This window comes from Zingiber officinale, chromosome 9A (assembly GCF_018446385.1).
Source record: "Zingiber officinale cultivar Zhangliang chromosome 9A, Zo_v1.1, whole genome shotgun sequence".
NCBI lineage: Eukaryota > Viridiplantae > Streptophyta > Magnoliopsida > Zingiberales > Zingiberaceae > Zingiber > Zingiber officinale.
Window position 1 is genome coordinate 105,933,680 of NC_056002.1, and position 18,842 is coordinate 105,952,521.

An 18,842-nucleotide genomic window follows, 5' to 3' on the forward strand; every position below is an offset into this window, starting at 1 on the left:
TTAAAAGTTAAATTAGGAATCGCAAACGGAACTTAACATTATTGATTCCAAATTTAATTTATCTGTTCTTAATGGTTTAGACTTGGATCACAAGCGGAACTTAACACTATTGATCCAAATCCACCTACGTTATAAATTCAATTAAATATTAATTTTCAAAATTGGCTTCCAGGTTAAACATGGCGAGGCACTAGGCCTTCTTGGATATGGGAGCAACCACCACTTCCTAGACAAAGCCTTTTGAGGAAAGCTAATATTTAATTTCCTTATATAACTCTAGGTTTAACCAAAAGGAACAATCGAATTACAAATTCGAAAAACAAAAACACAAATTCGAATAACAAATCCGAAAAACTAGAATCTATTGCCTCTTGTGTTTGGAATTCATAAAAGAAAAATAACTAGTATGATGCGGAAGAAAATTACTAGTTATACCTTCTCTTTGTATGCTAATGTCCTCGAGATCTTCTGTCGTATTCCTCGCCTCGCCTTGGACGTCGTGTGGGCGACGATCCTCCAAGATGAACTCCACCCAAAAGCCTTCTTCTCCTTCTCTATGTTTCGGCCACCACCACCTCAAGGGAACAAGAGAGCAAGGGGAAAGGAAGAGGGGAGAGGGTCGACCACAAGAGGAGCACCAACAAGAGAATAAGAATTGTTTTTACCATGAGGCCTCCCCTCCCCTTCTTTTATATTACTTACCCATGGCAAATAAGGGAAGACTTTTTACAAAAATAAAAATCTTCCTCTTGTTTTTCCTTTTCTCTTTTTATTTTTCCTTTTCTTTCCTCTTGATTGAATCAATCATCAAACATGGTTTGATTATTATGATTAGTCGGCCCTTGCTTGGGCACCAAGCAAGGGTGGCCGACCACATCATTAAGAAGGAAAAATAATTTTTATAAAATTTTATAAAGAAGAAATCCCCTTATAAAATTTTACAAGTTTTTTTTCTTAAAGTGGATGTTAAAAAAGGAAAGTTTTAAAAAATTAAAACCATATTTTAAAATTTAAAACTTCTCTACTAAAATTTTATTTTTTAACTATGGTTACAAAATTAAAAGATTTAAAATTTAAAACTTCTCTTCCTTTTTTCTAAAATCATGAGGATGGTTAAAAAAGGAAAGTTTTAAAACTTTTAAACTTTCTTTTAAACCATGTGGCATAATTCAAATAAGGAAAGTTTTATATTTTAAAAACTCTCTTTTAAAACTTGTAGATATCTACAAAGAGAATATTTTAAAAATTCAAAACACCCCCTCATCTTTGAATTATTGAGGTCGGCCCCTTTACAAAGTTTGTGGCCAACCCCCTTAAGAGAAGATGGTGGCCGACCCTTGCTTGGTCACCAAGCCTTGGGTCAGCCCTCTTCTTGGACACCAAGAAGGGCTTTGCATGGGTGGACTTGAGGCACTAATAAGGCTACGACAGGGACCTAGAGGAGAAATTAGTTTTGACCTTCCGATGAGCTTGAGTATCCCGTGTTCGCCCCGAACACACAACTCAAGTTCATCAACAATAACTCATTCCACTAGAGATTTATTATTGCACTACCGCACCAATCTCAAATTACATTATGGATTCCTTCTTATCATGATTGTGTTAGTCTCCCTGTGTTTAAGATAATGAATGTCCACTAATTAAGTAAGTTACTGACAGCTCACTTAATTAATATCTAAGTCCAAGAGTAGTACCATTCAACCTGATTGTCATGTCAGACTAAGTCCACATGCAGGGTTTAACATGACAATCCTTATGAGCTCCTCTTGGGAGCATTCTCAACCTAGATTACTAGGACATAGCTTCCTTCTATAATCAACAACACACACTATAAGTAATATTATTTCCCAACTTATCGGGCCTATTGATTTATCGAGCTAAATCTCACCCTTTGATAAGTTAAAGAAATAAATACTAAATATATATGCTTGTTATTATATTAGGATTAAGAGCACACACTTCCATAATAACTAAAGTCTAGTTCTTTTATTAAGTCAGTATAAAAGAACATACCTAAAATGGTCCTACTCAATACACTTAGAGTGTAATAGTGTAATTTATTAGTCAAGATAAACTAATGTATAATTACACTACGACTATTTCAATGGTTTGTTCCTTTCCATTTTAGTCGTGAGCAACTGTTTATAATTTATAAAGAACTGATAACATGATCTTCTGAGCGTGACACCACACACCATGTTATCTACAATATAAATTAATTGAACAACTACACTTAAATAAAATGTAGACATTTGACCAATGTGATTCTTTTATTTCAAAAATAAATATTTACAAAAGCTAGCCTTTTAGTATACACTCTAACAATCTCCCACTTATACGAAAAGACTAAGCTGTCATATCTGTTGCCATACATCTGATTCTCATCCCCTCCACATGTCGATCAAAAGCTTTTGCCGGAAGGACCTTAGTGAAAGGATCTGCCAGGTTATCTACTGATGCAATCTTGGTGACGACAACTTCTCCTCGCTTGATGATGTCTCGTATCAGGTGGTACTTGCGCTCTATATGTTTACTCACCTTATGGGCTCGTGGTTTCTTCGAGTTTGCAACTGCACCGCTATTATCACAATAAATTGTGATGATTTGGGGCAAACCAGGAATCACCTTTAAGTCCATTAAGAAGTTTCTGAGCCATACAACTTCTTTGGCTGCCTAAGAGGCTGCCACATACTCAGCTTCCATGGTTGAGTCTGAAACGCATTTCTACTTAACACTCCTCCATGCAATGGATCCACCTCCTAAAGTAAACACATAGCCTGATGTAGACTTACTGTTGTCCCTATCTGATTGGAAATCTGAATCTGTGTAACCCACAGGGAGCAAATCGTCTGCTTGGTAAACTAGCATATAATCTCTAGTCCTTCTCAGGTACTTCAATATATGTTTTACAGCAGTCCAATGTCCTTGTCCAGGATTACTCTAATATCTGCTAACCATGCCCACGATAAAACAGATATCAGGTCTCGTACACAGCATTGCATACATTAGGCTTCCGACAGCCGAAGCATAAGGAACTGCCTTCATGTCCACTATATCCTTTGATGCCTTCGGAGACATCTCTTTAGATAAAGCTACTCCATGCCTAAAAGGTAAGAAACCTTTTTTGGAGTTCTGCATGCTAAAACGAGAAAGGATTGTATCTATATATGAAGCTTGATATAGACACAACATTCTTTTCTTGCGATCTCTTATGACTTTGATCCCAAGAATGTGTGCACATTCTCCTAAGTCCTTCATATCGAATTGCTTGGACAACCATACCCTTACGTCCGATAACACCTTGACATTATTGCCAATTAATAAAATATTATCTACATATAGTACAAGAAATACCACCACGTTTCCGTTACACTTCTTGTATACATAAGACTCATCCGGACATTGAATAAATCCATATGACTGGATTACTTCGTTGAACCGGATGTTCCAAGACCTTGAAGCTTACTTCAGTCCATAAATGGACCGATTGAGCTTGCACACTAAATGCTCTTTGCCCTTTTCAATGAACCCCTCTAGTTGCTTCATATGGATGTTTTCTTCAAGACTTCAGTTAAGGAAAGCTGTCTTGACATCCATTTTCCAAATCTCATAATCTATATGAGCAGCAATTGATAAGAGTATCCGGATAGACTTTAGCATAGCTACTGGCGAAAAAGTTTCCTCATAATCGATTCCCTCTTTCTGAGTATACACTTTCGCAACAAGCCTTGCTTTGAAGGTTTCTACCTTCCCATCTGTCTCTCTTTTCCTTTTGTAGATCCACTTGCATCCAACGACTTTTACACCATCTGGTGGTTCTACAAGCTCCCAGACCTTATTAGAATACATAGACTCTATTTCAGAATTCATTGTCTTTTTCCAAGATACTCCATCTATATCTTAGAGTGCTTCATCATATGTCCGGGGATCAGGTTCATGTTTACCCGGGATCAAGTCCAAAGACTCTCCCAAAAACATGAATCTCTCAGGTTGCCTCACAACCCTCCCACTATGACGAGGCACTGTCTGTGGTTGTGTATCATGTGTGACACGTGTTGCAGTCTCTTGTGGTACTTCATCTTGTACTGTTGGTACTAAATTAGATGTGTCCTCTCTTATTTCTTCTAGAACAATTTTACTTTTGGGCTTGTGGTCCATTATATAGTCTTCTTCTAAAAACTGGGCATTAGTGCTAACAATGACCTTCTGGTCTTTAGGACTATAAAATAAACCACCTTTCATTCCTCTAGGATAACCCACAAACACGTGAACTTCTGTACGAGATTCTAACTTATCAGCATATGCTTTTAGCACATGTGTTGGATTACCCCAAATCCGAATATGTCTTAGACTGGGCTTTCGCCCATTCCACAATTTTGTGGGAATAGAAGGTACTGTTTTAGAAGGTACTAAGTTCAAAATGTGTGTTGTTGTAATGCTGTTTCTAGAGCATATCCCCAAAACGAACTTGGTAATTCTAAATAACTCATCATCGACCTAACCATCTCCATAAGAGTCTTATTCTTTTGTTCTGTCACACCATTCTGTTGGGGTGTACCAGGTGCAGACAACTGGGATTGAATCCCGGCCTCTGATAAGTAATTCCTAAGCTCTCCAAAGAGGTATTCGCCACCATGATCAGACCGTAGTGTCTTGATACTTTTGCCAAAACATTTCTCCATATCAGCCTTGTACTCTTTGAACTTATCAAAGCACTCAGACTTGCGATGCATCAAGTAAATGTATCCGTATCTCGAATGATCGTCTATAAAAGAGACAAAGTATTCATAACCACCTCTTGCCTGGATAGACATAGGACCACACAAATCAGAATGAACCAGTTCTAACACATCTTTGGCTCTATACCCCTTGGCCTTAAACGGTCTCTTGGTCATTTTACCTTCCAAGCAAGATTCACAGGTTGAAAAGTTTTCCAACTCAAATGAACCCAAAAGTCCATCGGCTACAAGCCTTTGAATCCTACTTAAGTTAATATGACCAAGCCTTATATGCCAAAGATATGTTTGGTTCATTTCCGAAGGTTCTTTTCTCTTATTAGAGTTAGAAGATGTGTTATTAATTTCAATATTTTGCATTGTGGGAGAAATTAGATTTAGAGTATATAAATTGTCAACCAATACACCAGAACAGATAATAACCTTATTTCTCTTTATAACCACATTGTTACTAAAAGAAACAGAATATCTATCCAAATATAGTTTAGAAACTGAAATTAAATTCTTTCTAAAACTGGGTACATAAAGACAATTTCTTAAAACCAAACTTATATTCCTATCAAAAGATAAGTAGACGTCTCCCACTACAAAAGCCGCCACCTTAGTAGCATTGTCCATGTAGACAGTTATTTTCCCTTCAAATAGTCGTCGGGTTTCCTGGAACCCCTGCAAAGAGTTGCAGACATGATCAGTGGCTCCCGTATCTACACACCAGGTGCTGGTAGATAATATGGTTAAACATGTTTCAACTACTAGAGCATGAGATATACCTTTATTATTCTCTTTCCTATGAGGATAGTCTGCCTTCCAATGTCCTGTCTGCTTACAGATGAAGCACTTACCCTTCGGTTTCTTCATTCCAGTTTTTTGTCCTGTACCTTGAGGTTTATTCACCTTCTTTGCTGAAAAGACCTATTTCTTCTTCTTCTTGCCTTTCGACTTAGAAGTAGAACCATTTTCAACATAGTGAATTTGAGAACTGTGATGAAATATACCTTCTGCTGCCTATAGTTCTGTCAGAAGTTCAGCCAACGTATACTCCCTTTTATTCATGTTATAATTCAGGCGGAACTGCTCAAAACTTCTGGGTAGCTTTTGGAGAATTATATCGACCTGGGTTTCCCCATCGATTTCACCTTCAAGGACTTATATTTCGTTCAGATAAGCCATTATTTTGAGGATGCGATCCCTTACGGGTGTCCCCTCTGACATGGTGGTTGTCATTAACTTTCTCATTGCGTCTTGCCTAGTAGTCCGATTCTGGTGCCCAAAGAGTTCTTTGAGATTGTTCATTATATCATAAGCAGTTGGTAAATCTTGATGTAGATGTTACAATACATTTGACATTAAAGCTAAAATGTAACACCGCGCCATCTCATCTGCTTTTATCCATTTCTTATGATACTCAATCTCCTCTGGGGTAGAATCACTATCAGGTGTATCTGGGTATACCTCTGACAGTACAAACTTATAGCTTTCAATAGTTAAGACAATGTCCAGGTTTCTTTTCCAATCTATATAGTTGGGACCAGTAAGTCTGTTCTCTTTCAGTATAATGGTCAGTGGGTTGAAAGTCATCCTAAGAATCACAAAATAAACTTTGGTCAAGACTTTAAATTTAGAATAATATTGATTCTTCAAGCAGTATTATTTAAATTTAACCAACACCTCAAATCACCGTGAATTTTGCATGCCACGATAGTGTGGACGTATACAAAATTGAACATTTGTAAGAGGAGGTTTTACCCATTAATTTTATTCTTGTCAACCTAACTTTTTGACAAATAAATTAATAGTTGGTTTTCCTTTGGTCACACAAATAATAGCAGTGACTCTGATGGGGAGGATACTATTAGACGTGTCTAAGTGTATACCATTACTTGACACTTAGTCCATTAATAAGATTGTGCCCCTTCCGATGGAGAAGATCTCACACTCTTAATTAATTTCCTATAGTCATCCAAAATGGAAGTTTGTTCTAGTGATCCACATACAAACTCATCCGATATGGAGGAAGGCACTCAGAGCCAACGCGTAAGTTTGTTTGCATCACTTACAAACCAGTAATGGAGACCATGAAATTTATTTAAAAATTCCTCTCCCACTTAGTTATTTAAGATGAGGAATTTTAACGTATGCTAACATACATCACATGCACACACACACATCACAGTAAATAAAAGCAATAAATATGGAAATTAATTTTCCAACCATTATGGCCTTTTTATCACTGTCCTCCGTGTGTTCCAACCCTAGCTGCTGCTGTCTTTAGCCACTGCCATCGGGTACAGTTGTCGCATCTATCTTGCTACTTATTCCGCTGCACCTTTGGTCCTCCAATAGCACCACGCCTCGCAAGGATACGATCTGTGACAAATATAAAATTTTACATATATCGATCATATATTCCATAAGGAATGTACATATATTCTAGATCGAACAAAAAAGTAAAATTCTAAAACTAATACAGCTCCAGCTGTATTTGATACATACAATCATGCACATACAAAATAATGCCCTTGACATGTCCAAGGGTCCAATAACACACAATATCTTTATGCCATAATAGTTGGAGCCTGAAACCACAAAGTTAGCACATCCTACTATTATCCTGCCTAAATTATGTATGACATGTGCATAATTAATTTGAAAACCAAAACACACAGAGGCAAACCCTAACTCTGATACCAATTGTTGGTTGGTCCTAGGAAAATCATATCGGTTTCACTGTACAAAAATTTTTATATAAGTGTCAAACCTTTCCTAAATAACCTATTGTGTTCTTTAGAAGTTAAATTAGGAATCGCAAACGGAACTTAACATTATTGATTCCAAATTTAACTTATCTGTTCTTAATGGTTTAGACTTGGATCGCAAGCGGAACTTAACACTATTGATCCAAATCCACCTACCTTATAAATTCAATTAAATATTAATTTCTAAAATTGGCTTCCAGGTTAAACATGGCGAGGCACTAGGCCTTCTTGGATATGGGAGCAACCACCACTTCCTAGACAAAGTCTTTTGAGGAAAGCTAATATTTAATTTCCTTATATAACTCTAGGTTTAACCAAAAGGAACAATCGAATCACAAATTCGAAAAACAAAAACACAAATTCGAATAACAAATCCGAAAAACTAGAATCTATTGCCTCTTGTATTTGGAATTCATAAAAGAAAAATAACTAGTATGATGCGGAAGAAAATTACTAGTTATACCTTCTCTTTGTATGCTAATGACCTCGAGATCTTCAGTCGTATTCCTCGCCTCGCCTTGGACGCCATGTGGGCGACGATCCTCCAAGATAAACTCCACCCAAAGGCCTTCTTCTCCTTCTCTATGTTTCGGCCACCACCACCTCAAGGGAACAAGAGAGCAAGGGGAAAGGAAGAGGGGAGAGGGTCGGCCACAAGAGGAGCACCAACAAGAGAATAAGAATTGTTTTTACCATGAGGCCTCCCCTCCCCTTCTTTTATATTACTTGCCCAAGGCAAATAAGGGAAGACTTTTTATAAAAATTAAAATCTTCCTCTTGTTTTTCCTTTTTCCTTTTTATTTTTCCTTTTCTTTCATCTTGATTGAATCAATCATCAAACATGGGTTGATTATTATGATTGGTCGGCCCTTGCTTGGGCACCAAGCAAGGGTGGCCGACCACATCATTAAGAAGGAAAAATAATTTTTATAAAATTTTATAAAGAAGAAATCCCCTTAAAAAATTTTACAAGCTCTCTTTCTTAAAGTGGATGTTAAAAAAGAAAAGTTTTAAAAAATTAAAACCATGTTTTAAAATTTAAAACTTCTCTACTAAAATTTCCTTTTTTAACCATGGTTACAAAATTAAAAGATTTAAAATTTAAAACTTCTCTTCCTTTTTTCTAAAACCATGAGGATGGTTAAAAAAGGAAAGTTTTAAAACTTTTAAACTTTCTTTTAAAACATGTGGCATAATTCAAATAAGGAAAGTTTTATATTTTAAAAACTCTCTTTTAAAACTTGTAGATATCTACAAAGAAAAGATTTTAAAAATTCAAAACACCCTCTCAACTTTGAATTATTATGGTCGGCCTCTTTGCAAAGTTTGTGGCCGGCCCCCTTAAGAGAAGATGGTGGCCGGCCCTTGCTTGGTCACCAAGCCTTGGGCCGGCCCTCTTCTTGGACACCAAGAAGGGCTTTGTATAGGTGGACTTGAGACACTAATGAGGCTATGACAGGGACCTCGAGGAGAAATTGGTTTTGACCTTCCAATGAGCTTTAGTATCCCGTGTTCACCCCGAACACACAACTCAAGTTCATCAACAATAACTCATTCCACTAGAGAGTTATTATTGCACTACCGCACCAATCCCAAATTACATTATGAGTTTCTTCTTATCATGAGTGTGTTAGGCTCCCTGTGTTTAAGATAACGAATGTCCACTAATTAAGTAGGTTATTGACAACTCACTTAATTAATATCTAAGTCCAAGAGTACTACCACTCAACCTCATTGTCATGTCAGACTAAGTCCACCTGCAGGGTTTAACATGACAATCCTTATAAGCTCCTCTTGGGGACATTCTCAACTTAGATTACTAGGACACAGCTTCCTTCTATAATCAACAACACACACTATAAGTAATATTATTTCTCAACTTATCGGGCCTATTGATTTATCGAGCTAAATATCACCCTTTGATAAGTTAAAGAAATAAATACTAAATATATATGCTTGTTATTATATTAGGATTAAGAGCACACACTTCCATAATAACTAAGGTCTTGTTTTTTTATTAAGTCAGTATAAAAAAACTTACCTAAAATGGTCCTACTCAATACACTTAGAGTGTACTAGTGTAATTTATTAGTCAAGATAAACTAATGTCTAATTACACTACAACTATTCCAATGGTTTGTTCCTTTCCATTTTAGTCGTGAGCAACTGTTTATAATTTATAAAGAACTGATAATATGATATTCTTAGTTTGACACCACACACCATGTTATCTACAATATAAATTAATTGAACAACTACACTTAAATAAAATGTAGACATTTGACCAATGTGATTCTTTTATTTCAAAAATAAATGTTTACAAAAGCTAGGCTTTTAGTATACACTCTAACAAGGCCTACCTTCATTCTCGAGAGTTCGGCATCCAAGTCGGGGACCGCTTCGTAGTCTCTGTATCTTTTGGCGCGGCAGGGGCTTTGCAGCAACTATACGAGTAGGGATATCTCAAATCCGCTCCTCCCTCGGACTTTTTCGATCATAATTGCATCTTGGACGAAATTCCTGTTGAAGTTTTTTCTACTTTCAAGTAGTTTGTACTTGTGCATCATGTAAATTGAACTGTTCTATGCCTAATGTTCTGTTTTACTTCTCATTATCTGCTCTCTGGATGAATCCAAAACAAGCTTAAGGACTTACAAAGATGTAACAATCCTAACCAGGCAGACATTTTACTAACCGATCAGGTGATTATTTCGGACCTGATCTATCTCCCCTCAAACTGCACTTAGGTGTGGTAAGGTCGAAGGTAATTTCAACTCCAAGACCGGTCTAGATTCCTGCCCCGGTCGTCCTGCAGGTAGTACACCAGATGCCAACTTTTTGATAACTTTGTAGGGTCCATCCCACTGAGGTGCTAACTTGGCTATGTCTCCCACGGGTTTTACTCGTTTCCAGACCAGGTCCCCTTCTCCAAAGAAGAGAGGAACCACCTTCTTATCATAATTTTGCCTCATTCTCTGGCGATAGGCCATTAGCCGGGCTGTCATTCACTCGCGAGTCTCGCTAATGAGGTCCAGCTCAGCCAGTCATCGCTGGGCATTCTCCTCGTCATATAGCATTCTCCTAGTTGAAGGTACCCTGACCTCCACGGGTACCACTACTTCACTGCCATAGACCAAGTGAAACAGAGTAAGACCTGTGCTTTCTCGGGGTGTTGTACGATACGTCCAAAGAATACTTTGCAGCTCTTCAGCCTAGTCTCCTCCCACATGGTCTAGCTTAATCTTTAATCCTCATACAATTTCTCGGTTGATAACCTCGGTCTGCCCGTTGCTTTATGGGTATGCTACGGAGGTGAACGACTGAGTAATGCCGAACCCTTGACACCAGGTCTGGATCTTCTGACCTTGAAACTGCCTTCCATTATCCGATACCAATTTATGGGGTATGCCGAATCTGCACAGAATGTTCTTCCATAGAAATTGAATAACCGCTCTCTCGGTAATCTTGGATAGCGCTTCAGCTTCCATCCACTTGGAAAAGTAGTCCACGACCACCAGTAAGAATCGCCTTTGACTAGATGCCATAGGGAAGGGACCAATAATGTCCATACCCCACTGATCAAAGGGGCAAGAAACTATAGAGGTCTTCAGTGTCGAGGTGGGAATATGCGTCAGATTCTGATGTTTATAGCAGGACAGGCAAGTGTTCACCAATTGCTGAGCGTCCTTTTGCAAAGTGGGCTAGAAATATCCGGCTAACAGTATCTTACGAGCCAGCGTTCAGCCTCCAGCATGACTGCTACATCACCCCAAATGCATTTCTCTCAAGACCTGATCTGCCTCCTCCGTGCTTACACACTTGAGTAAAGGTCTGGAAAACACCCGCTTATATAATTGATCCCCTATCATAGTGTAAGCATGAGCCTTTTTCCTGACCAGTCGCGCTTGCTCCAGGTCTGTGGGCAGGGTGCCCTGTTAAAGATAACTAATTATCGGTGCTCTCCAATCAATAATCTCTTCCTAGTTATTCTACAGATTTATCTGGGTTATGAGAAAGGTCTGTGCCATTGACCTATCCAGTACCCAAGTGGTCAAAGAACTAGCCATTTTAGCCAACTCGTCAGCTCAGGCATTTTCTGCTCTAGGAATCTTGCTGACCGTGACTTCCTTGAATTCTTCTTTCATCTTCTCATAAGCCTCCCGATATACTTGCAGCTTTTCGTAGTTGATCTCAAAGTTGCCAGTTACTTGCTGAGTTACTAATTGAGAGTCTGAATAAATGATAACTCAAGTGGCTCCTACATGCCGAGCTGCCTGTAGCCCTGCCAATAAAGCCTCATACTCCGCCTCATTATTGGTAGCTCTGAAGTTTAATCGTATAGCTAGTTGCAAGATGTCTTCTTGAGGGGATATCAGAAGAATTCCGACGCCACTCCCTTGACGTGTAGCTGATCCATCCACATACACTTTCTAGATTTCTTCTGAATCTGCTTGATGGATCCCAGTCAAGAAATCAGCCAAGGCCTGTGTTTTGATAGCCATGCGAGGTTGATAGGTGATATTGTACTCTCCCAATTCGGTCATCCATTTGATAAGACGATCTGCAACCTCGACATTGGTAAGGGCTTTACCCATGGTGTTGTTTGTCAAGACCGTGATAGGATGAGCCAGGAAATAGGGCCTTAAACGCCGAGCCATAAGCACCAATCCATAGACCAACTTTTCCAGAGCTGTGTATCGAGGCTCAACTCCCTTTAATAGATGACTGAAAAAATACACTGGCCGTTATACATTGTCTTGTTCTTTTACTAATACTGCCCCCACAGCCTCAGGGGTAGCAGATAGGTAGACCCAGAGTGGTTCTCCGATGACAGGCTTGAATAAAGAGGGCAAGGTCTCCAAATACTTCTTCAACTCTTCGAAAGCCCGCGTGCACTCCTTGTCCCACTGGAACTTAGAAGCTTTCCAAAGAACTTTGAAGAAGGGTGTCGCTCTATCTGCCAATCGGGAGATAAATCGGGACAGGGTTGTTAACCTGCCAACCAACTTCTGAGTCTCCTTCAAGTTCTGGGGAGCTTTCATGTTTTGGAGCGCTTGGACCTTTTCAGGGTTGGCTTCAATTCCCCTCTCAGTGATAAGATAGCCCAAGAACTTCCCTCCTTTGGCTCCGAATAAACACTTTAAGGGATTCAATTTTACTCCATACTGCCGGAGGGTGCCACAGGTCTCCTCCACATCAGCTATCAAATTTGCAGCTAAGGGAGACTTGATGAGTTTGTCATCTACATAGACTTCCACAATGCGCCCGGCCTGCTCCCGGAATATCTTGTCCACCATCCTTTGATAGGTGGCTCCAACATTCCTGAGTCCAAAAGGTATGACAGTATAGCAGAAGGTACCATCTGCCGTGATAAAACTAACCTTCTCTTGATCTTCCACGGCCAAGGGGATTTGATGGTCCCCTTGATAAGCGTCCAACATATAGATTCTTTCGCAGCAGGCAGTTGAGTCCACCAGCTGATCGATTCTAGGCAAAGGATAACAGTCTTTAGGGCTGTCTTTATTGAAATACCGAAAGTCTATGCAGACTCTCCACTTATTGTTGGGCTTCGCCACTAGAACCACGTTGGAAAGCCAGGACGGGAACTGCACTTCCTTAACATGGCCTGCTTTCCTGAGCTGGTCCACTTTAGCTCGGATGATTTTATTTTGATCTGTTGAGAAGTTTCTCTTCTTTTGCTTGACAGGTCGGGCGCCAGGCAAGAGGTGTAACCTTTGTTCTGCCACTTCAGGCTTGACCCCTATTAGTTCTTCAGTGGACCAGGAAAAGACATCCCTATTGCGAATCAAGCATTGAATCAGGTCTTCTTTTAGCTCGGGCAGTAGGTCCCCAGCTATGCGAGTGAGAGTCTCCGGGCGCTCAGCATATAATTGGACCTCCTCACAAGGGGATGAGTTCTTCCGCTATAGGCATAGGTTCCTCCTGAATGACATGAACAACCCGGTCTTGAGTCCTCTGCGCCTTGCGAGCCTCGACCTTGACCATGTCAATGTAGCATCGCCTAGAGACCTTCTGCTCCCCTCTAACTTCGCCGACCTGCTCTTCAACGGGGAACTTGATCTTCTGGTGGAAGGTGGAAATAGCGGCCCTGAATTCATGCAGGGTTGGTCGGCCTAAAATAACATTGTAGGAGGAGGGCGAATCTACCATGATAAAGGTGCTCCTCCTGGTTCTTACTTAGCGGCTCGTTTCCCAAGGATATTGCCAACTTGATCTGGCCCATGAGTTTTACTTCGTTGCCAGTAAAATCATATAGAGAAGTGGCCACCGGCTGCAGCTCACTGGCGTCAATCTGCATCTCTTCAAAGGCAGACCTGAATAATATGTTGACAGAATTGCCGGTGTCAACGAAAACTCTAGCCACGCGGCTATTGGCAATAACAGCCTTGATGATGAGGGCATCATCATGGGGCAACTCTAGTCCTTCCAGGTCTTGAGGTCCAAAGCTGATGACAAGACCAGCAGCTTGCTCTCGGCTACACCCTACCGCATGGATCTCCAACAGACGCTCATGAGATTTACGCGCCCTGCTTGAATCTCCATTAGTGGGTCCTCCAGAGATCATATCAATGTCTCGGATGGCTGCGTTGCCCCTATTTTCAGCCTCCCGAGCCTCTCCCAGCTCCCCAGTATGCCCTTGCAATGGCATGCTAGGTCCTCCCTGATCTATTTGGGGTCTCCCTGCTTGTCCCGCTGAGTTGTGTCTCTTTTCTATCATTCTTTGGATCTAAGGGGTCAGCTCTAGAGGTGGCAGACCCAACTCAGCGACACGATGGGAGTCTCGAGCGAATTGCTCACAATCGCTGGTGGCATGCGTGTGTGACCGGTGGTAAGTACAATAACGTGGTCCCCAAGGGCCAGGTCGGGGGACCTGGACTACTGCTACACACGGGCCCGGTCGAATGTCTTGACCGGGGTGGAAGGTAGGTCTGGCATCCCGAGCATGTGGAGGGAGAGGTTGAAAAGGCGGTTGAGGTGCTCTTCTTTACAGTCTGTTAGTAGAGGGAGGCAGTTTGTCTGCCTTCCTTCGAGCTGCCTGTGCCTCCTCTATGTTGATGTAGCTGGCCGCCTTCTCAAGCATCTCATCGAAATTCCTCACAGGATTCCTGATGAGATCTCTAAAAAACTCTCCCTCGGTCAGCTCATGGGAGAAGGCGCTCATAAGTATTTCTGATGTGCCCGAGGGAACATCCTGGGCCACTTGATTGAAGCGCTTGATATAACTCCTCAATAGTTCAGCGGACCCTTGCTTGAGAGCGAACAAGCAGTGGTCTATCTTTTGATACTTCCCGCTGTTGGCGAAATTGCGTAGGAATGCAATCTTGAAGTCAGAAAAGCAGGTGATGGACCCATACGGCAGTCCGGTCCATCGAACCACTTTTAGGCAGAGCCCGATAGAGTGTTCAGGAATACTCGGCATTTAACGGTGTCGCTGCGCGTTTCGGAACTTGCGGAGGTGATCCTCAGGATCCTTGCTGCCATCGTACTCCCCGATAGCAGGGGATCGGTACCCTTTAGGTAGCCTTTCCTCCAATATTTTGGAAGAGAAGGGCAATTTTTCCTCTGGCTCTGCACGGCGTTCTTCTCGAGGGATGATAGACTTCCCTCTCTTTGAATCTTTAGGCAAAGAGCTCTCAGCCATAGAAACTTGTGGCTGTTCTTTACGACTATAGCATCCAGGGTCTGGTTGATAGTAACCATGGCCCGACTCTCTATAGAGGGCAGGAGGGAATTCCAGAGGTTGTTTCCTCTTGGAACCCCGGTCTGAAGCGTGAGCCAGTTCTTTGGAAACCTCCGATAGCTTTCGTGGTCTAGAGGCAGTGGTCTGTTGCTTTTCGGAGGTCGCCCGCTTCTTGGCCTCTTTGAAGAGCTCGTATTCTCCTGCGGTCATGGTTACATTGATTCTACCCGATTCCCCCATCGTCACGTTCCGGAACAGATAGTTATGTTCCCACAGACGGCGCCAAATTTGATCCCGTCCGGAAGCTGAGTCGGATAGAGGTGGGTTGTGTTGTCCTAGAGGTTGACGGAAAATCGTTGCGAAGCCTGGTCGATCAGGCACCTGCCGGAAGGGCTTGCATGGGCGGATGACGGAGGATGATGACCGGGATGATGACGCGAGGGCCCTGCGCGCACTCAGACAAGCCGCCTCATGTTGATAGTAACCATGGCCCGACTCTCTATAGAGGGCAGGAGGGAATTCCAGAAGTTGTTTCCTCTTGGAACCCCGGTCTGAAGCGTGAGCCAGTTCTTTGGAAACCTCCGGTAGCTTTCGTGGTCTAGAGGCGGTGGTCTGTTGCTTTTCGGAGGTCGCCCACTTCTTGGCCTCTTTGAAGAGCTCGTATTCTCCTGCGGTTATGGTTACATTGATTCTGCCCGATTCCCCCATCGTCACGTTCCGGAACAGATAGTTATGTTCCCACAGACGGCGCCAAATTTGATCCCGTCCGGAAGCTGAGTCGGATAGAGGTGGGTTGTGTTGTCCTAGAGGTTGGCGGAAAGTCGTTGCGAAGCCTGGTCGATCATGCACCTGCCGGAAGGGCTTGCACGGGCGGATGACGGAGGATGATGACCGGGATGATGACGCGAGGGCCCTGCGCGCACTCAGACAAGCCGCCTCATGTTAGAGACCAAGAACTAGGGAAAAAGTCCCCGGGTCAGGCCCTCCGACGCTTAAGTTAAGTACTTTTTCCCCCGAAATATAGAGAAAAGACGAAAAGTAAAAGACGAGTGTGAAAAGACGAGTGAGCGTACCTACGTAAGGGACAAAGCTTCCCTTTTTATACTGCAATGGGTGCTTCTGGAGTCTGACGGGTGTCAGAGAATGTCGTGTGTCAGGCTTTGTCTGGCGGTGGATGACATGTGGCGTCCTCTTATAGGTCTAGGAAGGAATCAACGGGTGGTGAGCACCAGACCTTTAGCATGTTCTCTGATAGGTAGTGATTATTCCCTTACAGGTTATTACAATTCCTTGGCTTGCTTGTCGTGTAGTGTATGCCTGCCCCGATCTGTTAATCCTAATCCTGGACTGGGTCCCTGTATCTGTAGTTCTCGATCTGTGGATGTAGGCCTACCTCTCCTGACCTGCGTTTGTCACTTCCCAACTCCAGACCTGTGTGCCTATCCCTGTCCTGCGTGTCCTGTTTTCTGAACTCCCGACCTGCCTTACCTTGTAAGTTGTAACCTGTAAGCCTTAGTCTGGTTCTACTTATCCTGAATCCTGATCTGTACGCCTCAGTCTGATTCCGCTTATCCAAAGTCCTGACCTGTACTCCTCAATCTGATTCAGGATGTCCTGACCTGTACACCTTAGTCTGATTCCGTATGTCCCGATCTGTCCGCTTTAACCTGGGTGCCTATACCACGAGTCTATGAATCCTCACTTGTATCCTTGGTGAGTATATCTCGACCTGTACGCGTCGGTCCATGTGTCCTGCCTGAGCCGTAAGGTTATAAGTCCCGACCTATATCTTTGTTTTGCATGTTTCGACCTGTACGCGTCGGTCCATGTGTCCTGCTCGAGCCATAAGAGTATAAGTCTTGACATGTATCCTTGGTTGGCACGACCCGAGCTGTACGCGTCAGCCCATGTGTCTTGCCTGAGCCGTAAGGCTATAAATCCCGACCTGTATCCTTGATTTGCATGTTTCGACCTGTACGCGTCGGTCCATACGTCATGCCTGAGCCGTAAGGTTATAACTCCCGACCTATGATCCTGGCTTCCGAGTTCCTACTCGCCATGTAGGCGTAACCCCAGAACGCCACTTGTGCCCGGCTCATACCATCTTGTGACCAGGTCCTTTGAACTCCACGTAGGCCGAACTTTTGACCTCCATGTAGGCCAGACTTTTGACCACCACGTAGGCCTGACTTCTGACCATCACATGGACTTGACTATTGACCATCCCATGGTCTTGACTTCCATTCATTATTGACATTTATCCACTCTATCATATATATATATATATATATATATATATATATATATATATATATATATATATATATATATATATATATATATATATATATGCGCTATTAGCTAGATTCCTTTAATTAATTGTTTTTCTTTTTTCAACGCAATTCAAATTTAGCAAAAATAAAAAGGAACCAGTGACACATGCATAGCTAGTCTTAAAATAAGTTTTACACTCGACTCACAGGGTCACACCAACTTAACAATACGTTACTTACCATGCATGTAATTAATTATTTATGCATTTAGCTAATTATTTAATAGCGATCCATGCATGGTTCGTGGTGAAGCCTATTACTAATTATTAGTCACCATGCCGATCTTCCTGTTCGTGGAATTGTCATCGTTGTTGGGGCGGGTCCATATAGGTTTGTAGATGTTGATGTGGCCGTCGTGTTGCAGGAAGAGGATGTACTGGTCCTCCTCGCCGGCGGTGTTTGTCGACCAGACAACCTCGTTTTTGTCGTTGTTGATGACGAGGTTGCCGTCGGTCTGCAGGTTTGCGAAGCAGTTGTCGCCTAGGCCGTTGGTGGCAGAGGTCCACAGTGCCTGGTTCTGGTTGTCGTCCAGCACCAGGTTGCAGTCGGACTGCATGATGAAGGTATAGCTCCCTTGGGTGAGGGATTGGCTGGTGTTCAGCGTGTCGCCGGCATAGAGAATGTTGTTGGCCATGGAGGAAGGCAGGAGAAGGCCGAGGAGGAGAGCAGCAGAGAGCAGGACAAGAGTAGCCATGGTTATATCACTCACTTCACTTCACTTCACTTCACTCAAGTGAATATTGCTGGTTTAGAGTATCATGCAACTCCCCCCATCTATTTATAGATGAGGATCAGAGGAGGTAATTAAATTTAAGATACTTAAAACTCAAAAACAGTACTGTTAATTAATGGGAAAATACACCGTATCAAAAATAAAAAAAAAATTTGATAAATTCAGTTAGGCTCATTAATTAATTCTATAATAACTGATTCAATTTCATAGAGTTTTTCTATTTACCACTAGGTAAATCGAGAAGTGCATGCGAACAGATAACCTAGAAGCCCAGAATCTTTTGGTTGCGCACTGAGAAAATTTTTTTACAAATACACTATAGCTGGGATCGAACCATGAATACCTAGGTAATAACCTGAATGTCCTACGTACTATGACACCATAACCCTGGGGACGAAAAAAATAGATTGGCAAATTGTCCTAAACTCCCTACATGCTAACAGTCAACTTAACTTCCTCTTTAGTTCATGGGTAAAAAAAAATTATTCTCACTCACTACATATCAACTTTTCTTTGCTTCAACATGTTAATACACACTGATTTACCTAATTACTCTTATTTTTTAGATAAAAAAATTAAAAA

The 18,842-nt window shown here is 41.7% G+C and overlaps 2 protein-coding genes across 2 annotated transcripts; both read right to left on the reverse strand.

Annotated features, from left to right (window-relative positions):
• Positions 1-14,498: 14,498 nt before the first annotated feature.
• Positions 14,499-14,933, reverse strand: LOC122019424. The gene has a single exon (XM_042576892.1). It carries the CDS (start codon positions 14,931-14,933, stop codon positions 14,499-14,501), a length of 435 nt encoding a protein of 144 aa, XP_042432826.1.
• Positions 14,934-17,786: 2,853 nt separating this feature from the next.
• LOC122019425 (mannose-specific lectin-like) lies at positions 17,787-18,221 on the reverse strand. Its single transcript, XM_042576893.1, has one exon. It carries the CDS (start codon positions 18,219-18,221, stop codon positions 17,787-17,789), a length of 435 nt encoding a protein of 144 aa, XP_042432827.1.
• Between the last annotated feature and the right edge of the window lie 621 nt (positions 18,222-18,842).